The sequence below is a fragment of the Erythrolamprus reginae genome, chromosome 8 (assembly GCF_031021105.1).
Source record: "Erythrolamprus reginae isolate rEryReg1 chromosome 8, rEryReg1.hap1, whole genome shotgun sequence".
Taxonomy (NCBI): Eukaryota; Metazoa; Chordata; class Lepidosauria; order Squamata; family Dipsadidae; genus Erythrolamprus; species Erythrolamprus reginae.
This window is the reverse complement of record NC_091957.1, coordinates 26,884,773-26,910,759: the sequence shown is the minus strand read 5'-3', so window position 1 is coordinate 26,910,759 and position 25,987 is coordinate 26,884,773. Positions and strand designations below refer to the sequence as shown.

The 25,987-nt window shown below is 44.5% G+C and overlaps 1 protein-coding gene across 1 annotated transcript in view; it reads right to left on the bottom strand.

Annotated features, from left to right (window-relative positions):
- IGSF21 (immunoglobin superfamily member 21) overlaps positions 1-25,987 on the bottom strand; it is a 208,755-nt gene that overhangs the window by 37,579 nt on the left and 145,189 nt on the right. Inside the window, exon 7 of the mRNA XM_070759725.1 lies at positions 6,819-6,937. Coding sequence (XP_070615826.1) covers positions 6,819-6,937 — 119 coding nt within the window. The remainder of the gene's footprint in view (positions 1-6,818; positions 6,938-25,987) is intronic.

Below are 25,987 nucleotides of genomic sequence, written 5' to 3'. Positions count from 1 at the left end.
TGGGGCAGGAGCTGGGCCAGAGCCAACCACAACAAATATACACTGCTAAAAAAAATATAAAGGGAACACTTAAAACAACACAATATAACTGCAAGTAAATCAAACTTCTGTGAAATCTAACTGTCCTCTTAGGAAGCAACACTGATTGACAATCCATTTCAAATGCTGTTGTGCGCATTCAACTTTGTACAGAACAAAGTATTCCATGAGAAAATTTCATTCATTCAGATCTAGGATGTGTTATTTGAGCATTCCCTTTATTTTTTTTGAGCAGTATATATATTTTTAACATGTCCAACTTGGGTCTTGCATCAGTTGTGTCTTGAGAGAAAAACAGAGCTGGGAGGGACTTTGTAGGTCATCTAGTCCAACCCCCCCTCAATCAGGACACCCTACACCAGTGATGGCGAACCTATGGCATGGGTGCCACAGGTGACATGAAGAGCCATATCTGCTAGCACGCGAGCCATTGCCCTAGCTCAGCTCCAGAGTGCATGTGTGTGCCAGCCAGCTGATTTTTGTCTTGCACAGAGGCTTTGGGAGGGCATTTTTGGCTTCCAGAGAGTCTCTGGGAGGATGGGGGAGGGTGTTTTTACTCTTCCCCAGCTCCAGGGAAGCCTTTGGAGCCTGGGGAGGGCGAAACACGAGCCTACTGGGCCTACCAGAAGTTGGGAAACAAGCCATTACAAGCCTCCAGAGGGCCTCCAGGGGGCAAGAGAAGCTGCTTTCACTCTCCCCAAGCATTGAATTATGGGTTTGGGCACACGCACATGTGTGATAGCATGCATGCAATCCACTCTCTTCTTGAAAGCTTCCAGTGTGGAAGCTCCCACAACTTCTGAAGGCTTACCACCATCCATATAGCGAGCAAAATGTCATAACACTGAAAAAACTGTGATTTACATTTCTGGTCCTCACACTTATGACTGTTGTTACATTCCTGCACTCACATGATTGAATTTACACACTTAGCCAACCAGCATCCATCATGAAGGGTGTGCGTGTGTGTGGGTCAGGTCAGTGGTTTTGTGACTTTCCCAGCCAGATAAGCACAGCCAGAGAGGAGAAGGTGGATTTGCTTCGTTATTCACTTAACAACTGCAGGGACTCGTTTTATCAACCGTGCCAAAATATATATTTTTTTGCAAAATCACACACACACACACACACACACACACACACACACACACACACACCCTTTTGGCACGCAAACCAGAAAAAAGGGTCTCCATCATGGCTTTTTATATTGTACTTTATATTTATTGGGTTATAAGCTGTCCAGAGTACTTTGGGAATGTGGCAGCATCTAAATCGAAATAAATAAACAAATAAACAAACACATAACAAATAAACAAACTATGCTTGCCTTGGCATGGGGGAAAACACCCAGAGCTGGTCTCGCTTCTTCTACACCAGTGGTTCTCAACCTTTCTAATGCCGCGACCCCTTAATACAGTTCCTCATGTGCTGGTGACCCCCAACCATAATCTAGCGCCAATTCTCCCAAGAGAGCTTGAAGCTGATTGGCAGGGAGATCAGAGGGACACCCCCACTGCAAACGCCTGATTGCTCGGATTGTAAAAATATGTTCCAAGACTCCAGAATAGACACTTCAGTTCCTAACACCATGGGAAATGTGTCTTTCCCCGTGGTCTTAGGCGACCCCTGTGAAACAGTCATTCGGCCCCCAAAGGGGTCCCGACCTCCAGGTTGAGAACCACCGTTCTATGCCAATGTGGTCTATTTGGTAAAGTTTTATACTCTTGGTAAAACTACATCCCAGGAGTTTCTTTTTCTGGATTCGCCAACTGGACAGGTAGAGTCCATCGCAGACCAGATGCTTGGCAGTCCCTGGGGAAAGTTGCAACTTGATTCGGACAATTAGCCAGAACAAAGAGAAGTGGGCCTCACCGTTTCCAAGAAGTTCTCTAACCCCCGCAAAGTTTCCGCAATGCAGAAACAGCCATTGATGACAAACCTCTCCCAGTCCCCACCTGAGCTCATCTGTCAACATCAGGTGCCACGACGGTGCTGGTAAACAAGAGCTCCAACAGCTGCTCTGCTTTGATGCTTGGCACAACTCACCCCACTGCGACACTCTTGCTGAGAGACACAAGGATGGTGTGTGTGTCTGTGTGTGTGTGTGTGTCTGTGTGTGTGTGTCAGCCACAGCCCCCCACATTCCAACCACCTCCCTGGAGCACCAAAGTCCAGATTGACCATAGTCAGGTTTTCTCTGGCATTGCCACAGGACAACCTGCTCATTTTAAATTTCCATATTTTTGTAGTATAAGACGCACCAGAGTATAAGTTAAGGGGGAGGAAAGTAGGGGAAAAAATCTGCTTAGCAGATATTCATCTGGCTAGCATCCTTAGCCTGGTCAGCTTCAGCATATTATTTTATCATATGGTTAGGGCTTTAAAAAAAACCTTATTTGCAGAAAGTAACAATGAAAGAGCTTGCAAGCTAGTAAGAACCGGGAACATCATTAGCCTCTGGAAAGAAACATTCGGAGTAAGTAAAGCAATGGAAAAAATCCTGCATAGATTTAGGGCTTGGAAAACATTATTCGCAGAGAGTAACAATGAAAGGGGCTTGCAAGCCAGTAAGAGCTGGGAACAACATTAGCCCCTGGAAAGAAAAATTTGGAGCAAGTAGAGCAATGGAAAAAGCCCTGCAAAGATTTAAGGCTTGGAAAACATTATTTGCAGAGAGTAACAATGAAAGAGCTTGCAAGCCAGTAAGAGCTGGGAACATCCTTAGCACCTGGTAAGGGCTGGAAAGAAACTTCTTTGGAGCAAGCTAGGGCAATGGGAAAAAAAACCCTGCAAAGACTTAGGGCTTGGAAAACATTCTTTGGAGAGAGTAACAATGAAAGAGCCTGCAAGGTAAGAGCTGGGAAGATTGTTAGCAGCTAGTTAAACCTACATTCAGAGTATAAGACATACCCAAATTCTCAGCCTCTTTTAGGGAGGAAAAAGGTGCATCTTATACTCTGAAAAATATGGTTCAATTATTATTTGGAAAGCAGGTCAACCCTAGAACATGTTACCCCTGATTTGCAAAGAGCCGCAAAGCCCTAGCTTTGGTCAAACACCCCACTTTGCAGCATAAAAAAGAGAGCGAAAATCTATTTTAAAAGCAGAAATCACAAAATGAGCATTGGAGAAAAAAACCCCAAAAACGTGCGATGATGAAAAGCCATAGCAATGATACAACAAACAACTCAATATGTGCGCGTCCAACAGCCAGCCAGCGAGCCAGCCGGCTGCCCTCTGGGTATAAATTATTTTTTAAAAATCAGGAAGAAAAAAAGGCTACTGCAGTGTGAACATTCGTAACAGGGAGTCTGCAGGCCAGCGGTGAGTTATTGAGTGATTCAGTTTAAGAAATGCAGGTTTGTTTGTTTCAACAGACTGGGAAGGGGAATATTTCCTTCCCCCTTTTTTCCACCCCTGTTCTAAAATTCATGGGGAGAGGAAGTCAAAGAGTAAAAAGTTCTGGATCACCTCCAGGCATAATAATCCAGACAAGCTCTTAAAAGATATAACTGGCTACAGTTGAAAAGATATTATGATGCATTTACAGGAACCATGGTTAGATGCTTGACAAACCACAGGGAAGATTGTAGGAGGCAAAACATATCTTTGGGACCGTCTTCTGACTCATGTATCCCAGCGGACAGTTAAGTCCCACAGAGTTGGCCTTCTCCAGGTCCCAGACAATGTCAACCGGTGGGGAAGAGCCTTCTCTGTGCTGGCCCCGGCCCTCTGGAATGAACTCCCTCCGGAGATACGTACCTCCCCCTCCCTCCTGATCTTTCGCATAGCTTTAAAAACCTACCTCCACCAGCGGGCATGGGGGCCATGAGTGATGAAATTGTCTCTGGCCATTACTAGATAGGATTGGTTTGGATGAATGTGTGTGAGTGTATATGGGATTTTTCAAAATGTGGTTTTTAAGTACATTTTAATAACTTTTTATACTTATTTAGATTTCTTGTACAGTGGTACCTCTACAGTGGAACCTCGACATACGAGCAGCTCTACTTACGAGCTACTCGAGATAAGAGCTGGGAGGGGAGCGACATTTTTGTTCGCCTCCCGAGCTCACATTCGGGATACGAGCGCCAAGGAGCTGTCTCCTGAAGCCGAAAGCTAACTTCCGCGTTCGGCTTCAGGAGACAGCTCCTTGGCGCTCGTATCCCGCGTGTTTTAAAAGGTTGCAGCCGGCCTGGGGGGCTTGGGGGGGTGCTGGCAAGCCCCCCAGGCCGGCTGTGACGTTTTAAAACACGCGCGCCGCTTTGCAGCTGTCTCCTGAAGCCGGAACGCTAACTTCCGCGTTCGGCTTCAGAAGACAGCTGCAAAGCGGCGCACGTGTTTTAAAACGTCACAGCCGGCCTGGGGGGCTCGGCGGGAAGCCCCCGAGCCCCCCAGGCCGGCTGCCACGTTTTAAAACACGCGCGCCGCTTCGCAGCTGTCTCTGAACGCTAACTTCCGCGTTCAGCGGCAGCGGTTTTTTTGGTTGTTGCACGGATTAATTGACTTTACATTGTTTCCTATGGGAAACAATGTTTCGTCATACGAGCGTTCTGACTTACGAGCCTCGTTCCGGAACCAATTAGTCTCGTAAGTCGGTGTTCTACTGTATTTAAGAACTTAATTTGTTCCGTGACCAGGTTCTTAAGTAGAAACATTCTTAAGAAGAAGCAATTTTTCCCATAGGAATCAATGTAAAAACAGATAATGTGTGCAAACCCATTAGGAAAGAAATAAAAGCTCGGAATTTTGGTGGGAGGAGGAGGAGGAAGAAGAGGAGGAGGACGGTTGCTGCCAAAGGAAAAAGGCGAGGTGAGGGGAATCAAAAAAAGCCAAAGCTTTAAGGCTTAAAAAAAAAAGAGACTCTGAGACTGCAAGGAGGAGCACGTGCTTCCCATACACCCGGCGCGAGGCTGCCTCCCATACACTGCGCCAGAGAGAGAAACCCAGGAGGAATGGCAGGAAACTGGCCGGGCCTTTGTGCTGCTCTCAAATTTCCTGGGAAATTTTTCTGGGCTTGGGTTCTTAAGTAGAAAATGGTTCTTGAGAAGAGTCAAAAAAATCTTGAACACTCGGTTCTTATCTAGAAAAGTTATTAAGTAGAGGTACCACTGTATATTGTAATATTTAATGTTGTTTGTTGCCCTGAGTCGTCTCGAGAAGGGCAGCATAGAAATCTAATCAATAAATCAATAAATCAATAAAAGAAAACAATCTGGGGAGATATCAAGAAAGAATCAGCAGGATTTTGCCAGCAGATGTTGATTAAAAACAAATCTACATAAAGAAATCTGGGTGGTTTTTGTTTTTTGTTTTGGTTTTGCAGATGTTGCATTACCGAACTAAGTAACATTATCAGCACTGATTGTTCTGTGCAATGGCCTCGGATCGAGCCCCAAAGTAGAAATCACTTATTTTATGATAAAATCCAACTCTTTATTTGAACACAAATATACATCATGAAACACAGGGTTTAAAACAGCACAGAAAAAGGGTTTTTCTTCTTTTTAGAGCTAACTGTAATCTATGTCTGGGAAAAGCACCAGAAACCTGGGTCTTATCTACATTTAGATAAAGTCCATTCATTTACTTAAACATATGCTTTTGCTCACCGAAAGCTTTCCCCAGCACAGCATCCAACAAAGAAGGTCCCTTATTGAAGCAGAAATCATGATTTTTAAGCCTTGTTCAACCACACCACCCAGCCTCACGTCTCTTCCATTGAACAACGTTGACTCTCCACGCCCCATTTCCCACAATCCTTTTCCTTTATGCTGCCTGGAAGTGACATCACACCTGAAAGAGGCTAAGGCTGTAAGCGAGTACCTTTTACTCTGTAACTCCTCTCGCCTTCGAAGCAATCTTCTATAGTGAGGGTCGATCCAATGACTTTCCACTCTCATGTCTTCCTCACTCTCTGACTGGGACCACTCCCCCCATTGTCTCATCAGCCCCCTCTGGTGTTCCCTCAGACTCACTCAAGTCACTTTCTGCCTCACTCCAAACCACCAAACTCCAAAGAGCATCACTGGGAGGGAGGGAAGGAGGAAAGAAAGAAGGAAGGAAGGAAGGAAGGAAGGAAAGAAGGAAGGGAAGAGAAAGGAGGGAGGGATGAAGGAAGGAAAGAAGGATAAAGGGAGGGAAGTAGGGAGGAAAGAAAGAAAGAGGAAAGGGGAGGGAAGGGAAGGGAGGGAGGGAAGAAGGAAGGAAGGAAAAAGGGAGGAAAGTAGGGAGGAAAGAAAGAGAAAAGGGAAGGGGAGGGAAGGGAGGGAGGGAGGGAGAGAGGAAGGAAGGAAGAAAAAAGGGAGGAAGGGAGGGAGGGAGAAAGAAAGAAAGAAAGAAAGAGTGGAGGGCTTGTATGTTTTGTTTTGTTCTTGGTTTGTATTGTACAATGTTTCATTTGTTTGTTTTTTTCCTTTATGTTTTTAAACTTTATACATGAATAAAAATAAAGTGTGGAGGGCTTGCTGTGCACAGAATTTAGAAAACAGGAGCCCCAGAGAGGAGAACGTGAGGTGGGGCAGGTGAACGAAGAGCTCCAACTGCAGCCATCTCGTCCCCCCCAAATGATTAAAACTGGGTGATTTCCTTTGGGGTGAGCTAAAGCAGAATGAAGAAAAAAACAGTAGGAAGAAATGAGGGGGGGGGAAAGGAGAAAGAAGTAAAAAGGAGGAATATTTTGGGGAGGCAGAAAAAACCCCAGGGATTATGTGGGGTTAGGGACTGAATCCCCACCTCATCCCAGCTGTCGATTAAAAGGGAAGACGGTCATGACTTACACATCACGTTGAGGAAGATATTGCCTGAGGCCAGAACGACTTTCTCACGAGTTGCCCGATCATAAATCCCCACGTGACATTCATACGGTCCGTTGTCCAAAATTCGGACTTCTGGAAGCCTGGAATGACAAGCGAGAGAAACAGAGAATGTAGGAAACCGATGCATTTAAAATTACATGGCAGAACATGACAGTGATTTTTTTCCTAATCCATTATTGTCCTCGACTTCTGACCATTTGAAGTTACAGCGGCACTCGAGGTGGGGGTGGGAGCAAATTTACGACTGGTCCTCGCATTTACTTTATTATTATTATTATTATTAAAAATAAAGTTTATTTATAAATAAAACACATACAAGAAAAGCAACACATTTAAAACATTGGACTATGTTTGACGTGCCCGTAATACAATTCTGATAGTGCTTCTTTCTTATTACAATAAATCATATTTACCTAATATACACCAAATCTTAGTAGTGATCTTAATCAGGTGCAGTGGTACCTCTCCCTAAGAACGCCTCTAATTACGAACTTTTCTTGATAAGAACCGGGGGTTCAAGATTTTTTTGCCTCTTCTCAAGAACCATTTTCCATTTACAAACCTGAGCCTCAGAAACTGTAACTGGGAAAGGCAGGGAGAAGCCTCCGTGGGGCCTCTCTAGGAATCTCCTGGGAGGAAACAGGGCCTCCACCCATGCAGTGTTAAGTGCAAAAGTGACATAAATAGCATTAGCATAAGCATTTAGACTTATATACCGCTTCACAGTGCTTTACAGCCAAGCGGTTTGCAGAGAGTAAGCATATGGTCCTCATTTTACCCACCACAGAAGGATGGAAGGCTGAGTCAACCTTGAGCCTACTGAGATTTGATCTGCCAAACTGCTGGCAGTCGGTGATCAGCAGAAGTAGCTTGTGTAGTACTGCATTCTAAGCACTGTACCACCGAGGCTCTATAAAATCAAGAGTGACTTGCTTAGCAACTGACTTTTATAGGGATTGAAATTCTGGTTCCAACTCTGGTTGTAAGATGAGAACTGTTAAACAGACTGAGCCATTTCTGCACAAATCCAAATTTCACTTAAAAGGATTCTTGGTTTCATCCCAGTCACTTCAACCTAAGTAAGGCTTCGGATTGATTAATATCACTCTGAACATGCAGAGAAAGCATGTGCGGTTTTTAATGTGTTTTTTTCCTCGACTCTCACGTTGAAAACGAGACCCCTGCGCTGTATTGTTTTGCAAGATGCTATTGGAAATGCAATTTTTACTTCCAGAAAAATATAGAGCAATAATATTGATCATCGTGCAAATCCTGGGCTAGTGTGGTTTTCTGAATGGACAGGGGAGGGAGGGGGGAATTACGGGCCAAAGAGCCGAGGATAAAAAAAACAATATAAAAATCTTTCTGTGCACGCTGGATTAAATTAGGTGTTGGAAGCATCTCTCTTCAGCTCTGCTCTGGCCCTTGACATTTTTCGACTGGGCTGTGAAATTCATCTACTGACACGACTGCAAATTTAACACACACACCACAGGTCTAAAAGAGGAAGGGGGAGGGAGTTGGGTATGGAAAAGGACTCCAGGGGGGAAGAAGAAGCAAAAGAAAATCAAAGCGATTCCACCGTGCTTGCAAAACCCAATCTGGAAGAGGAACTTCAAATTGAATCTCCAAGGAGGACAAGAAAGAAAGGAAAAAAAGGAAGGAAGGAAGATGGGAAGCAAGCAAGCAAGGAAAAAAGAGGAGGGAGGGAAGGGGGAAAGGAAGGAAGGAGAAAGAAAAGAAAGAAAGAAAGAAAATAAAACATTGAGCAAGGAATCAAGAATGGGAGATTTGAATGGGGGATAAGATGGAGGGAGGGAGGGAGGAGAAAGAATAAGAAAGAAAGGAGAAAGAAAGAGAGGAAGGAAGGAGAAAGAAAGAAGGGAGGAAGGGAGGGAAGGAGGGAGGAAGGAAGGAAGGAAGGAAGGAAAACATTGAGCAAGGACTCAAGGATGAGAGACTGGGAGGAAGGGAGGGAAGAAGGACAGAAGAAAGGGAGGAAAATGGAGGGAGGGAAGGAAGGAAGGAAGGAAGGAGAGAAGGGAAAGAAAAGGAAAAGGAAGGGAGATGAAACCAAGTGGGGAGAGCTTGCTGTGCAGAGTTTAGAAAACAAAGAGGAGAAATTGGGGGCAGTTTAAATGATTTAAACTGAGTGATTTTTCTTGGGGTGGACTTAAGCAGGATGAAGAAAAACCAGTAGGAAGATAAGAGGGGGAAAATAAATAAGGAGAAAGGAGCAGAAAGGAGGAATATTTTGGGGAGGGTGGTGACAACAGGGACTAGAAACCTGAGATCCAAACAAGTTGGGCTCCGTGAGTCTCAAACACGACACACTTCCCTGCCGCGTGGGTAACGGGTAGAGCCTTCCATGCTCTGGCGCAATCTCGGGCCACCAGCTAAGGAAGTGGCAGAGGAGGGAAGCCGACAGGTAAATTGAATCCTTGCAGGAACAGAGAACATAAATTCCCTCAATCTGTTTAATCTCTCTTTAATTGATCCGACGTCTGATGAAACGGAAAGAAGGGGCCAGGAGAGCGGGTGTCGGAAATTAAGTCTCAGGAGGCTAATCTTTTTGTAAAAACGTACGAGCTCGTGAGCTAAATCTTGGTTTGGGGGAAACGGATGGATGGGGAAGAGAATGAACTGCCCCAGGCAAATATCCAGGTAACAAAAAAATTAAGCAGACAGGTTAACTTGGGACAGACACAGAAAACCTACCTGTCTGCCTTCACTGATCAATCAGAGAACAAAAAGCAAGGAGAAGGAAGGTAAGAATCGAGCTGGGAACTGCAAAGAATATGGATCTACAGATAATCCTTGATTTATGACCTTTATGCGCCACAGTGGCGCGGTGGTTAGAGTGCAGTACTGCAGGCTACTTCTGCCGGTAACATTTACTTGTTCTCATTCCTTGTTCTTTTTTTTAAAAAAATAATTTTTATTGATATATAAATTTTAAAAACAGAATACAAAATGAAAAAAACCCCACAAAAAACACAAAAAAGACATACAGAAAAAAATAATATTGTAAAAAAACATAACAAAACCATCTACGCTACAAATATACATTAACATCTATTACGGTACACATACTGACTTCTATTCTGTTTTAAGATGTTCTTTTATTGTTATCTTAGTTATTCCTCTTACATCCATTGGAAATTTAATTATAACATCCATTATTCATATATATATGTGTGTGTGTGAAAAAGGCAAAAGGAAGCATTAAGGTCCCCCATCACTGGGTATACCAGGGTGATTTGACAGAAAAAACATAACACTTCCCTGGTACAAAGCTGAAGGGATTAGATGCTGTAGCCTAGAAGTTAATTCTCTGCCTTACAAGGCAAAGGCTGCAAGTTCAAATCTCAGTGAGGGTATGGGTAGCTGATGAGGCCATAATAAGGTCGAAATAGATCCTAGTCTCCCTTAATTTTCAAATTCACCAAAAACATGTTATACACACACACACACACACACACACATATAAATTTTGGTATTAATATTATATAATATCTTACTTGTTATTATTGTCATTTATAGATATTTCTTCAGTTTTCATACATCATTTTGTTTTCTTTTGTCAAGCCACTCATATAATAAATTCCAAGTTTTATAGTATTTTGAATTTTCTTTTTCTTTTAATTCAATAGTCATTTTGTCCATTTCAGCACATTCCAAAATCTTTTAAATTATGTTTTATGTTTACTCCTCCTTGTTTCCAGTATTGAGCTAATGCTATTCTGACTGCTGTGACTATGTGTCAAATGAAATAATGATATAATGGTACCCATTCCTTGTTCATGTCCATGTTTATACTTAGACCTGTTTATCTAGTACATGTTTAGCAATGCCTTCATAGAAATTACCGACCAATAGGTGCTTGGACTCTTTTTTCAGTTGAGGAAGTCATATTCTTTGAATAATCACAAAAAGGACAAATGATAGACAGCATTATTTGTTGAGGAGCACAGTAACATTTTAAGGTTTTGTTCTGAACCCATAAGATAACAGGTTAGGCAAGTAGCTCAATTGTCTTTCATTGCTATAAAAGTTCAGTTCTAGATCATGATTAAAATGATTAAAGCGTTTATGGGTAAAAACATACTGTTTAATCATTTCTTATTTTAAAAGTAATTCAGGATCATACTAAAGTAGTAGAGAAGGAAGGACAATAAAAAAACTATTAAGTATTCAATAAATAGGGCATAAACTTACTACCCCCACTGCATCACCACTGTGTGGGGGCAGCAGCCCATCACTGGTGTCCAGATGTTTTGGGAAGGGAGGTGCCCCTGAAGACCTAAGCTAGGGGTCGACAGCTTTAAACACACAAAAGCCCTTGTTCAAGTCTGGAGCCAACAGGAAGTCCATTTCCCCCACCACCATAGAGTCTCCTCCTAGTGCGCCGTCCTTTTCCCCTCTACCAGTCCTAACCAAAAACTCTCTCAATTGTGGAGTCAACTGGTGATAGAGAGCCACATCAGACAGCCACATGTGGCTCCAGAGCTGTGGGTTGCCAATCCCTAATTGCAAGAACCATAAGTTGTCAAAGCAATGGAAACTGCAGTTTAATGTTTCCAAATGTAAAATAATGCAATTGGGGAAAAGGAATCCTCAATCTGAGTGTTGCATTGGCAGTTCTGTGTTAGCAAAACTTCAGAAGAGAAGGTTTTAGGGGTAGTGATTTCTGACAGTCTCAAAATAGGTGAACAGTGTGGTCAGGCGGTAGGGAAAGTGAGTAGGAAGAGGGAGATTGTGATCCCGCTGGATAGAGCACTGGTGAGACCCCATTTGGGATATTATGTTCAGTTCTGGAGACCTCACCTACAAAAAGATATTGACCAAATTGAAAGGCGGGCTACAAAAATGGTGGAAGGTTTTAAGGCATAAAACCTATCAGGAAAGACTTCATGAACTCAATCTGTATAGTCTAGAGCAGTGTTTCCCAACCTTGGCAACTGGAAGATATCTGGACTTCAACTCCCAGAATTCCCCAGCCAGCGAATGCATTTAATTTAAATATGTGAAAGGGTTAAATAAGGTTCAGGAGAGAAGTGAACACAAGAACAAGAGGGCACCATCTGAGGTTAGTTGGGGGAAAGATCAGAAGCAACATGAGAAAATATTGACTGAAAGAGTAGTAGATAATTGGAACAAACTTCCAGCAGACGTGTTTGGTAGTGAATTTAAACATGCCTGGGATAAACATATATCCATCCTAAGATAAAACACAGGAAATAGTATAAGGGCAGACTAGATGGACCAGGAGGTCTTTTTCTGCCGTCAATCTTCTATGTTTCTCAGACCTTCATATGACATTATTCCTCGAGCAGCCTCTCTCTTCCTTAAACTGGATTAAAGAGGAAGGGGAAGCCCCCCCCCACTCTCTCCCCCCTCCCTTCCTGGGAATTGACCGGCCATCGATCTGCCTTTTGGTTAGTCCGTATTCAGATAACAGGCGAGGGAGGAGGGAAGATCAGAAGGGAGCTTCTTTCTCACCAGCGACGGGGCTTAGGGATCAATAAACTATTAATAAACTGTAGAAGGTTTTAAGGAGAGATCTGTGTGTGATGCTATTTAGCAGCTGGAGTTTACCAACACTGACAGGCTCCTCAGAAGGGTAAGTAATTGCATTATTGCAAGGAGGGTTGGGGGAAGCATACAGAGGAGAAAGAGAGAGAGAGAGAGGCGCAAAAGGAGCCTGGAGGAGGAGGAGGAGGAGGAAGGTGAAGCTTTGGAGCCCAGAGGTTCAGGCTCCCGGGGACTCCGTCTGTCTAAAAAGGCATGTGAGGCTTTTTGCAAACAAGAGCCGATCAGAGTTCTCTTTAGGAAGATTGATTGAGAAGAAAGCAACGGGTTGCAAGGGTTCTCCCGTGTCAACGATTTCTGATTGAGCATTGATATCTCCTCTTGCACACAAGGGGGAAGAGCTTCCTTCCTTCCTTCCCATCCGTCTATCCCATCTCTCCTTCCTTCCCTCCCACCCATCCCTTCATCCATCCACCAATTTATCAATCCAAACCTGCACTCTCCCCTTCCTTCCTCCCTCCCTATACATTCCTCCATTTTTCTCATCTCTCCTCCCTCCCTCCCATCTTCCTCCCTTCCTCCTGCCCATATTGCTTCCTTCCTTCTTTCCTCACTCCCATATTCCTCCCTCTTTGCCTCCCTGCATTGTCTTCCTTATTTTTCCTTCCTTCCTTCTTTTCTTCCTTCCTCCCATCTTCCCTCCCTCCCTCATTGTCTCCTTTATTTTTCCTTCCTTCCTCCCTTCCTCCCTTCCTTCCTCCCTTCCTTCCATCTTCCCTCCTTCAAAGTCTTCCTTATTTCTCCTTCCTTCCTTCCCTCCCTCCCTCCTTCCTTCCTTCTTTCCTCCCTCCCTCCCTCCCTAATTCTAACCCCAATTTCCATCATACTGTACATCACTCTTCTTGGGGAGGATTTGAGGTGTCAAAAAAACAAGAGTTGAATCCAGAGGCAGCCACCCTGCCTCTCTTTGAACCCCCTCCCTTCCTCCTCCCACGGGGCAAGGGGCCAAGGCACACGGACAGCTGGGCCACCCCCGGGGACCAAAGGAGGCCCAGCAGCACCTGACAATGGCATCACACGCCCCGGCCTCTGCCAAGTCTTCAGCATCCTCCGTTCTTATCCACAGAGTCGAGCACAGCTGGCGTTCGCTCGGTCATTGCTTCCACAGGATACAAATCAGCCAGTGTGTCTGATTTAAAGACGTGGGGTGGATCCAGGCATCTCCAAGGGTGGCCACTTTATCCGCCAGGCTGAAGATGGAGTTGGGGAGAGAGAAGGAAATGGGGCCGAACAAGGCGGCCAGATTCGGGGAGACGGAGCCTCATGGCGCAGAACTCACTCCCATGGTTGTTTTTTATTGCTCCTTTTAAAATTGAACGGGTCCAAAGACGGGCTGCAAAAATGGTGGAAGGTCTGAAGCATAAAACTTATCTTTCCTGCAGACCTTCCACCACTGAACTCAATCTGTACAGTCTGGAGGACGGAAGGGAAAGGGGGGACATGATAGAAACATTTAAATACGTGAAAGGGTTAAATAAGGTTCAGGAGGGAAGTGTTTTTAATAGAAAAGAGGTCTGTGCCCAGGGTTAGATTCTTATACCTTACGGTGCACCTGGATGGTACACCTATCTGCCAATAACAACTCATAAATATCATGTCAAAAAGATACAAAACGATATTGATAAAATTGAACGGGTCCAAAGACGGGCTACAAAAATGGTGGAAGGTCTTAAGCATAAAACCTATCAGAAAAGACTTTCATGAACTCAATCTGTATAGTCTGGAGGACAGAAGGGAGAGGGGGGACATGATCAAAACATTTAAACATGTTAAAGGGTTAAATAAGGTTCAGGAGGGAAGTGTTTTTAATAGGAAAGTGAACACAAGAACAAGGGGGCACAATCTGAGGTTAGTTGGGGAAAAGGTCAGAAGCAATGTGAAAAAATATTATTTTACTGAAAGAGTAGCAGATGCTTGGAACAAACTTCCAGCAGACGTGGTTGGTCAATCCCCTTTTTCATCCCTAAAAGAGGCTGAAAATTCAGGTGCATCTTATACACTGAATGCAGCTTTTTTCGAAGCCCTAACTAGGTGCTAGCGATCCTCCCAGCTCTTTCCTTTCAGGTTCTTTCATTGTTGCTCTTTGCAAAGAACGTTTTCCAATCTCTAGGTTTTTGCAGGGTTTTTTTCGCCACCTCTCATGATGGTTGAACATCCCTTATTTGTATACTTTGACACCACCTCCCATTAGACATTGAACTCAACTGGCTGTTGAGGGGTAGATTGCAACTTCTACAATCTCCATCACCCTTTGCTGGCTGAACTGGGGAAGAAAGGACTAGTTTGCATGGATTCCCTTTCAGGCATCATACTCATCCCATTCTAAAAAGAACATTACCAGAAAACCTTTCACTACCTTTAACTTTTCTGAGTATAAGACGCACATTTTTCCTCCCTAAAAGAGGCTGAAAATTCAGGTGTGTCTTATACTCTGAATGCAGCTTTTTTCGACATGTTTTTCCCCCCAGCCCTAACTAGGTGCTAATGATCTTCCCAGCTCTTACCTTGCAGGTTCTTTCATTGTTACTGCCTGCAAGGAATGTTTTCCAAGCTCTAAGTCTTTGCAGAGATTTTTTCATTACTCTAAAGTGCTCCAAGTAAGTTTCTTTCCAGCACTAACAAGGTGCTAACGATGTTCCCAGCTCTTACTGGTTGCAAGCTCTTTCATTGTTACTCTCTCTGAATAAGGTTTTTTTTAAGCCCTAAATAGGGGATAAAATAATGTGCTGAAGCTGACCAGACTAAGGATGCTGGCCGGATGAATATCTGATAAGCAGATTCTTTTCCCCATTTTCCTCTCCAAAACTAAGGTGGGTCTTATACTCCAAAAATACGGTAACAGAGTTGGAAGGGACCTTGGAGGTCTTCTAGTCTAACCCCCTGGCTCACGCAGGAGACTCTAAGTACCATTTCAGATCCAATCTATCCAATCTCTTCTTGAAAACCTCCAGCGTTGGCGCATTCACAACTTCTGGAGGCAAGCTGTTCCACTGATTAATTGTTCTCAGTGTCAGGAAATTTCTCCTCAGTTCTCAGTTGGATCTCTCCTTGGTTAGTTTCCATCCGTTGCTTCTTCGGGACAAGAAGCTCCACCCAAGACCAAAGAACTTGAACCAAGGATCAATATCATCTCAAATTATTCTCCAAAGGTCAAATTATTCCCCAAAGCATCAGAGGGCAGGACAAGAAATAATGGTTAGAAACTGATTGAACAGAGAAGCAACCTGGAATTAAGGAGAGACTTCATAACAGTAGGGACAATTAACCGGTGGAACACAAGCCGGTCGGGAGGCTCAGAGGTGGGGAATCCCAATAGGGAATTCCAGGGGTGGAGCTTTGATGTCACGAAGACGTCCTTCCTGCTCCGCCCCTGGAATTCCCTATTGGGATTCCCCACCTCAGTTTGAGCCTCCCGACCAGCCGACAGCTCCACGGCTCTTCTGCCAAGGTGACAGCTGGGCGGCGGCGCTTCTCGGTGTTCTCCTGAACTCGAACGCCGAACCCCAACTTTTGCTGAACTTCCAGGTTCAGGGTTCGTGGCGGCAGGTTCGTAAGGCGAAAGAAGTTCATAAGAAGAGGCAAAAAAATTCCGAACCCCAGGTTTGTATCTCAAAAGGTTCGTATGACGAGGGGTTCGTATCATGAGGTTCTACTGTACTCGTTAAATACATAAAAAAATATCTTTCCTCTACTTAACGGAAATTCGTTTTTCACGGGTGGTCTTGGAACGCATCCCCTGCGAAAAACGAGGGATTACTGTATTCAATTTTTTAATGCTGCCCTTCTCTTTAGACTCATGTTACCAATAACACTTTTCAACAGAGCCAGATTGTGCAAAAAAGAGAACAGAGATTGGTGGAAAATTCCCTAGACCATCTTGACCCTCTTCTTAACACCTGATTTACAATCCTGTGTAAGCTTCCCACTTTTTAACATTGCTGAAGGACTCTGAAGAAAAGTTCCCTTCCTGACAGGCTCCCACAGACTCATTTCGCTGACCAACAGAGTTATCACCCGCTTTCAGCTGGACTTAAGAACAGCTCACTAAGCCAATCCTGAAGTCAGTTCAGCCAAAATCCATACAGACCAATCCCAATGGATCTTGACAAGCATCTGTCTAAATACTGCTACCGGGACCAGATTCTTTATCTCTCCAATCCAGCGCTAGGCTGTACGTCAAAACAACAAACAGAAGTTAGGAACCAGCTAACACCAAGAAAATGTGTCGAGTTTGTTGTGTTTTTTTAGGAGAAACCACAGATGTTTCATAGCTTTTTCTGTCTTCCAGAGTAGGATTCGGGCCTCTTTTAGCTTACCAGTAATTGCTTAGGTTGGGGTGTGTGTGTGTGAGTAAGCAATCTTTGCAATTCAGAATAAATAATGCATGCCTTTTAAAAAAATTTAACTTAGCCGACAGCCAAGATTTTGAGGAGAATTTGGAAAGGGAATTCTTGAGAGGACCTGAAGAGACGCCAAATAACAGGGAGGATATTCCTATCTGTTTTACAAATTTAGCACTTTTTGAGCCAAACTCGTTCTGCTGACCAGCCCAAATTTCGCCGAACGCACCAACAAGGTATGTGATTTATCTGACCTAAATAAATGTAGCAGAGGTGATGTGGCGATGATACCATGTTCCTTACCTAGCAATAGCAATTAGACTTATATACCACTTTTCCAGCCCCTCTCTAAGCAGCTTACGGAGTCAGCCTCTTGCCCTCCAACAATCTGGGTCCTCATTTTGTCCCCCTTGGAAGGATGGAAGTCTGAGTCAACCTTGAGACGGTGGTGAGGTTTGAACTGCTGAACCAGTTCATTTCATGAACTGGTTCATTTCACCAGTTCATTTCATGCTCATTTTATGGAGAAGGTGCATCCTCTCTTCCAGGCAGCAAGGAAAGCAAGTAGGATGCTTGGCTGCATAGCTAGAGGTATCACAAGCAGGAAGAGGGAGATGGTGATCCCGCTGTATAGAGCGTAGTGAGACCCCATTTGGAATCCTGTGTTCGGTTCTGGAGACCTCACCTACAAATTGATCAAATGGAACGGGTCCAAAGATGGGCTACAAAACGGTGGAAGGTCTGAAGCATAAAACCTCTCGGGAAAGACTTCATGAACTCCAGGAGAAGAGGAGGGAAAGGGGGGACACGATCAAAACATTTAAACATGTTAAAGGGTTAAATAAGGTCCAGGATGGAAGTGTTTTTAATAGGAAAGTGAACACAAGAACAAGGGGCACAATCTGAGGTTAGTTGGGGGAAAGATCAGAAGCAATGTGAGAAAATATGATTCTACTGAAAGAGTAGTAGATGCTTGGAACAAACTTCCAGTAGATGTGGTTGGTAAATCCACAGCAACTGAATTTAAACATGCCTGGGATAAACATAGATCCATCCTAAGATAAAATACAGGACATACTGTAGTACAAGGGCAGACTAGATGGACCATGAGGTCTTTCTCTGCTGTCAATCTTCTATGTTTCTATGTTTTTATCCTACCTCCTTTCATGCATGGAGAGGGACTCTTTATGCGGGAGACCTCCATGGAGAAGGTGTGTCCTCTCTTCTGATCTGTAGATCCTATCTGGATCACAGAAGGTCAGAAGGCCAAATCTCAATCAACAAATGCTCTGTCCTCCACATTGGCAAAAAGAATCCAAACTCCAAATATAAACTGAATAAACAAGACCTCACAGATAACCCTCACTCAGTAAAAGACCTCAGAATACTAATATCAAATGACTTAAGTGCCAAAAAGACTTCAAGAGTTGTTAACCTAATACAGTGTTCCCTCGATTTCCGCAGAGGATGCGTTCCGAGACCACCCGCGAAAGTCGAATTTCCGCGAAGTAGAGATGGGGAAGTAAATACACCATTTTTGGCTATGGACAGTATCACAAGCCATCCCTTAACACTTTAAACCCTTAAATTACCATTTCCCACTCCCTTAACAACCATTTACTCACCATTATTACTGGTACTCACCATTGAATAAGACACTTAGTAATCCTGATATTTATAAACATAATTAGTTATTAACAATAATCATTTTTTTTGTTATTTATCTGCAAAAATTATTAGTTTGGCGATGACATATGACGTCATCGGGTGGGAAAAACCATGGTATAGGATAAAAACCTATAGTATTTTTTAATTAATATTTTTTGAAAAACCGTGGTATAGGCTATTCGCGAAGTTTGAACCCGCGAAAATCGAGGGAACACTGTACTATGTAGCTTCTGCTCTGGCAATCTCACACTACTTACCAGAGCTTACAAAACCTTTGCCAGACCCATCCTCGAATACAACTCTTCTGCTTGGAACCCATACCGCATCTCAGACATTAACACCCTCGGAAATGTCCAAAGATACTTCACCAGAAGAGCCCTTCACTCCTCCACTCGAAACAGAACACCCTACGAAACTAGACTTACAATCCTGGGTCTAGAAAGCTTAGAACTAAGACGCCTTAAACATGATCTAAATATTGCCCACAAGATCATATGCTGCAATGTCCTGCCTGTCAATGACTACATCAGCTTTAACCACAACAACACACGAGCACACAACAGATTCAAACTTAATATTAACCACTCCAAACTTGACTGCAAAAAAGACGACTTTAGTAATCGAATTGTCGAAGCATGGAACTCTTTACCAGACTCTGTAGTGTCATCCCCTAAACCCCAAAATTTTACCCTTAGACTATCCACGGTTGACCTCTCCAGATTCCTAAGAGGTTAGTAAGAGGCATGCATAAGTGCACCAGCGTGCCTTCCGTCCCTTGTCCAAATGTCTATCTTATACTTCTACTAGCTCCATGTATATGAACTCTAATATTCCCAATGATTATTTCTTTCTTACTATTCTTAATGTCTTTCATCTATTCTTCTATTGATGTATTTTACCTGCATTGTGTATTGGACAAAATAAATAAATAAAAATAAAATAAAATAACATTGTCTAATTGAAGGGACCTGGAGAAGGCCGACTCTGTATCCTGCAATTAAGCCCTATGAGTGGTGGTCCCTGGCAAAGGAGAGCTGGGATCCGGCATCACCTGCAGAATTGCAGCCTGCTGCTTCTTCCTGGCTCCTGCAGAGGAAGAAACCACCGTTTCCCTTGTCCTTTGTTCCCTCCCCCTAAACGCGAAGGCAAACACTCTGACTGCCTTTTGGAAAAGGAAGGCTGGAATCTGAAAATCCCAGCAAACATGCTCTGCATCGCGGTAATTCAGACAATTTGTGGAAACCCGGCTGACAATTACAGAGGCTTTTAAGTGCTCGGTGCTGGGCCAGCAAAATCGCTCTGGCTGTAAATTGGGTTAGTGCTACAATAGAGACACAAGAGGAGGAGGAGGAGGAGGAGGAGGGTGGTGGGGTCCTTGATGCTCTATTGAGCTTGGTGGTTTTCCTGAAGAATTGCATTACCCAACTAGCTAACATCATCAGTGCTGGAAGAGGGTGGGGTTTTCAGGGAGGGGGAGGAGGAGGAGGAGGAGGAAAAAGGAGGAGGAGGAGATAAGGAGAAGGGGAGGAGAAAAAGAGGAGAAGGAGAGAAGGAGGAGGAGTAGAGAAAGAAGAGGGGGGAGGTGAAGAAGAGAGGGAGGAGGAGGGGGAGAAGAAGAGGAGGAGAAGGAGGAAGAGAAGGAGGGGGAGAAGGATTGTGAGGTCCCTGTTGCTCTCTGAGCTTGGTTGTTTTCTTGCAAACATTTCATTACCCAACTAGGTAACATCATCAGTGCTAGAAGGTTTACAGAGTGAAGGAGGAGAATGAGGAGGAGGTGCAGGAGGAGGTGGAGGAGGAACCTGCTCAGCCAAAGTCCCTTCTGCAGCCTCATGCAAAGATTTGAGGATTTCGTTGGGAGACCTCTGGGAGCCAAGAAGAAGGGGATGAAGAGCCCCTTCCCAAGGGTTGGGATCATGTACCCCAAGCTCAGAAGACCAACCCTAAGAATTTGCATCCTGTCATATAGCTGGGATGCTCAGTGAAGAGATGTGGCACTTTTTAAAGGAAAAAGGAAAGCAGGGAGGAAAAAGGAAGAGAGGGACGGAAGGACAGAAGAAAGGGGGGAAAGGGAGGGAGGGAGGAAAAGGGAGGGAGGCAGGGTGGAAATGGGAAGGAAGGAAAAAGGAAGAGAGGGAGGGAAGAAAAAGGGGAAGGAAGGAAGGAAGGGAGAGCGGGAGGGAAGGAAGGACAGAAGGAAAGGAAGAAAAAGGGTGAAAGAGAGGGAGGAAAAAGGAAAGGAAGGAAGAAAAAGGAAGAGAGGGAGGGAAGAAAAAGAGAGGGAGGGAGGAAAAGGAAAGGAAGGAAGGAAATAAGGAAGGAAGGGAGAAAATAAAGAAGGGAGGGAGGGAAGGAGAGAAGGAAGGAAGGGAGGGAGGGAGGGAAAGAAGGAAGGAAGGAAGGAAGGAAAAAGGAAGAGAGGGAGAGAAGGAAACAAATTAAACTCCGAGCCTTCTGTGAGTAGCTGTACCTTGTAGTGTGATTGTGAGGATCAAACTCCTGGGAGAAAAGAGGAGGATCGTGCCCTTGGCCAACCCATCTCCTGCCAGGATGCCCACCCCCAGAGTCCGGGCTGTGTCTGCCGAGGGCTGCAGAACTGTCTCTCGGAAGGACGAGGAGGGGAGAAATTCATTAACTTCCCATTTTAATGGGATGTGATCCAATTTCTCATTTCCCATCTAATGGGCAAATCCAAACTCAATTACCCTTCGAAAATGTTAACTCCTCTGAAGTTCTTTTCCCATTCGCTCCTCCCCCCCCCATCAGACACTCAACATCTGGGAAAGGAAAAAAACCCTGCCTCAGTTTCCCAAGAGAGGTCTCTGTTAAGGAGTTGGCTTCACCCTCCCTAGTGCAGAGGTATTCAAATTTGGCAACTTTTAAGACTTGTGGACTTCAACTCCCAGAATTCTCCAGCCAGCATAGCCTGCAGGTCGATACCGGTGTGGCTGGGGATTATGAGAATGGAAGTCCAATCCCTGTGGAGCAGGGCTCTTCAATCTTGGTGACTTTAAGACGTGTGGACTTCAACTCCCAGAATTCTCCTGCCGTTCACAAGTCTTAAAGTCGCCAGGTTTGAAGACCCCTGCCTTAGTGAGGCGTTTATACTCACAAAAAGCAGGTGTGTGTGTGTGTGTGTGTCCATTGGGGTGAAAAGTCCCAGAGGGGTCCCCCACATGTCTCCATCCAAAAACCCCAAGAAGCTAGAAAGCAGAAAGCAATTCAAGGTGCTGGTAGTCACCTTTAAAGCCTTTCATGGCTTGGGCCCAGTTATCTAAGGGTCTGTCTCTGGCCGGTCACATCTACCTGACCCACTAGAGCCGGGAGAGGCAAGGAATGCTGCAGATTCCATCCCCTGAGAAGCTTCGTCTGGCAAGATCCAGAAGAAGGGCCTTCTCCGTGGTGGCTCCCTCCCTCAATAAACTTTAGATGGCAGCCAAAAAGGCAACACAATCCTAAATTGCATTAACAGAGGGATACAATCAAGATCAAGGGAAGTACTAATACCACTCTATAAAGCCTTAGTAAGACTACACCTGGAGCACTGCATTCAGTTTTGGTCACCACAATGCAAAAATGATGTTGAGACCCTAGGAAGAGTGCAGAGAAGAGCAACAAAGATGATTAGGGGACTGGGGGCTAAAACGTATGAAGAACGGTTGCAGGAATTGGATATGTTTAGTCTAGTGAAGAGAAGGACCAGGGGAGATATGATAACAGTCTCCCAATATTTGAGGGGCTGCCCCAGAGAGGAAGGGGGTCAAGCTATTTTCAAAGGCACCTAAAGGCCAGACAAGGAATCATGGATGAAAAGGAGAAATTCAACCTGGAAATAAGGAGAAATTTCAACCCATGGAGCAGAAGTTGCCTTCAGAAGTCGTGGGAGCTTCATCCCTGGAGCTTTTCAAGAAGAGACTGGATTGCCATCTGACAGAAGTGGTGGAGGGTCTCCTGCTTGACTGGGTGGACTAAATGATCTACTTTACAAAGTCCCTTCCAACTCCTTTAATCTAAAAAATAAAGCAATACAATACCATCCCTCTGGAAATTAGACTAGTCCACATTCTCACATTCTTTTGGAAGGCCCTGGAGAGACCTGGTTCTGCCAGAGGGTCTGGGGACCCCAAAGTGGGATGGAGTCCATTAAATGGCAAGTTTGAGTGTGTGTTGTTGTCCTGGGGGTGAGGGGTTTGCAAAAAAAAAGGATGTTGTGACTCTAGAAAAAGTGTGGAGAAGAGCAACAAAGATGATTAGGCTAAAACACATGAAGAATGGTTGCAGGAACTGGGCATGGCTAGTTTAATGAAAAGAAGGACCAGTATCTCAGGGGTTGCCACAAAGAAGAAGGAGTCCACCTATTCTCCAAAGCACCTGAGGGTAGAACAAGAAGCAACAGGTAGAAACTAAACAAGAAGAGAAGCAACTTAGAACTCAGGAGAAGTTTCTTGACAGTTAGAACAATTAATCAGTGGAACAGCTTGCCTCCAGAAGTTGTGAATGCTCCAACACTGGAAGTTTTTAAGAAGATTTTGCACAACCATTTGTCTGAAATAGCGTAGGGTTTCCTGCCTAAGCAGGAAGTTGAAGTCTTCAATGAAACACAGCAGCAGTAGGAAGTCTTGGAAAAATATATTTATTTCTTATTTACACTAACTGTATTCTACTTTACTGTACTATATCACTCTAGTATCTCACTAAAGTCTCACTACAACTATCTCAGTTACAATAACTCACAGGAACCAACAGATCAATACAGCAACTTCAGAGCACATTTCACAGAGCAGGATCAGAGAGAGAGCAGAACAGAGAGCAGAGAGCTCTTGCGTATTTAAATACTTATCACCTAATGAGGTGGCTGCATGCTTAATTGCCTCGGAATGACTCAGCATTCTCTCATAGGCCTTCCTTCTGCATTGAGATATTACCTCAAGGTATGCTTAATCCTGACATGATCGAAACATTTAAATATGTTGAAGGGTTAAATACGATTCGGTAGGGAAGTGTGTTTAATAGGAAAGTGAATCCAAGAAGAAGGGGGCAAATTCTGAGGTTAGTTGGGGGAAAGATCACAAGCAATGTGAGAAAATATTATTTCACCAAGAGTCGTAGACGCTTGGAACAAACTTCCAGCAGACATGGTTGGTCAATCCATAGTCACTGAATGTAAACATGCCTGGGATAAACATAGATCTATGCTAAGATAAAATACAGGAAATCGTATAAGGGCAGACTAGATGGACCACAAGGTCTTTTTCTGCCGTCAATCTTCTATGTTTCTATGTTTGTATGAATAAATAAATGACCAAGCTCCCCAGCTGGAAGGGGTGGGCATGCTTTAACACATGCGTGCGGCCCAGACACACACACCCGCACACAAAGGCCTGTGTGGCAGAGATGGCTTAATTGCTGGCACATCATGTATTCCGGCAGAAGGCTGCCTCTGGGCTAGACAGCTTTTTCCCCCTTTCTGTGTTTTTGTAATTGGCGGCCTGGGATTCCAGCGGGGGTCTCTCTCTTCGCCCACCCTTCCTCTCACACAACTCTACTGGGTGGCAGTAAAAGCATGGAAGCTTGTGCAAACCGGCGCATGTTGACACCACCAGATGTGCAGGAAAGTGAAAATTGGACCTCTGCAACCTCTTCTACTGTTCTTCTGATCCCATTACGCAGCTCTGAGCCACAAATGGCATCTATGCTTTGGAAAAGAAGGCAAGACGTGAGCATTGAGGTAGACTGCTTCGGGAGATGGGTGCTCCATCTGGCACGGCTACCAGCCGGCACGACGCACCAGGGAATCCAGGTAGCCCTCATTCAGCGATGGCCTCGTCTGACAGCTGGGGGTCATCTAATAATAGGCAATTGTGGCTCTTCAGGCACCAAGGCCAGTGAGACTCCTGCTCTCAGCACGTTCAAACACCAAATAAGTCAACGTTTTCAGACAGGGCTCTTAAGGCATTCTCTGGTGGTGCTGTCTGTCTGTCTACTTGGTATAATATGGAGAGAAGATGAAGGGAAGAGGGAAGAGAAGGAAGGAGATAGAGTGGAAGGGAGGGAGAGGGAGGGAGGAAACGGATAGTGGAAGGGAGGAAGGGAAGAAAGAAGTGAAACAGAGAGGAAGGAAGGAGAGAGACAGAGAGTGGAAGAAAGGAAAGAAGGAAGGAAGGAGACAGAGAGTGGAAGGAAGGAAGGAGGGAAGGAAGAAAGGAAGGAGACAGAGAGTGGAAGGAAGGGAGGAAGGGAGGGAAGAAGGAAGGAGAGAGACAGAGAGTGGAAGAAAGGAAAGAAGGAAGGAAAGAAGGAAGGAAGGGAGGGAGGGAGGAAGGAAGGGGTACTATCAGCAGCAGAGGGGAAGGACCCAAGCACATTGTGCATCCTCCAATAAAGAAACTGTCAAGTCAGAGAATATGGAATCAATTAGTAAAGCCAGCGAAATCCTGGCAAAACAGTAATTACTCATGTCAGTAGATTCCACCGCAATTAGGCTGAGCAGGAAGCCATCTCCTCAGGACACAAAGCCAGGATTTAAGGGGCAGGAAGGGGGGGGGAGAAATAGTGTGCCCTGCATTGCTCTGCACTGTTGGTGTCAAAAGCCACAATTTTTCTCCTCCAACAAACCTGGATGAGTGATTTTACAATGAACGAAGCCAGCCCCAAGGTCCGGATCTATGGAATAAAATGTGGTTCTTAAACCTGGCGGCAATGTCTGAATTGAGAAACAGGCCTTGGTTAAAGTCACTGCGACAAAAACCCTTTCCAGCTTAATCCCACTCACTGCAAAATTCATTTTTTTTAAACACCTCGTCCTGTTCATTTAACTTTCTTATCCCAAACATCCATAATTTCAGATCAACAAGAATTTGATCATTTTGGAATCTTTCTGCCTGGCCTCAAGCCACCCAAGACAAAGTAATGAATCAAACACACCCACTCAGATTTGTAAAAATCAAACAAAGATTGTTCTTTATGTTCAGAAAACTGTAAACCACAAAGTTTCAGAGCAATGTGAATTTAAGTAGAGTTAATTACTCCAGTCGGTGCAGGAGCCTTTTAGGCTTACAGCAACCAGCAATAACTCACAATTGGGATGTCAGAATGTCACAGAGATCCAAAGGCCAAAACGAAACCATGATGCATCAATGTCTCTCTCCAAAGTTGAATGATAATCTCCCACACAGATCTCTCCAACCCTCCCCTTTTTTTCAAGATTGCAACAGTGTCATTAAGTCTTATCACCTGTGCCCTATAATTTGTTTCTGCGTTTGCGCAGCTGCTCTTGTCTTCCCAGCATTCTCCGGACACGAGCATTCAAAATAGGATTACTCATTAACCCTTCCTCTTCTGATTCAGATGAACCTCTGGCTGGAGAGCTGACTGACTCCATTCCCTTCTCTGTCTCTCCAGCCCCTTCCTGCTCCCTGTCTCTCCCTGTCTCTGCTCCTGGTTCACTGTATGATTCGTCCTCCAGCCAGACAGGTCTTCAGTGAACAACTGGCCCCCACTCCTCTGCGTCAACATCAGCAGCCACAGGAGCTG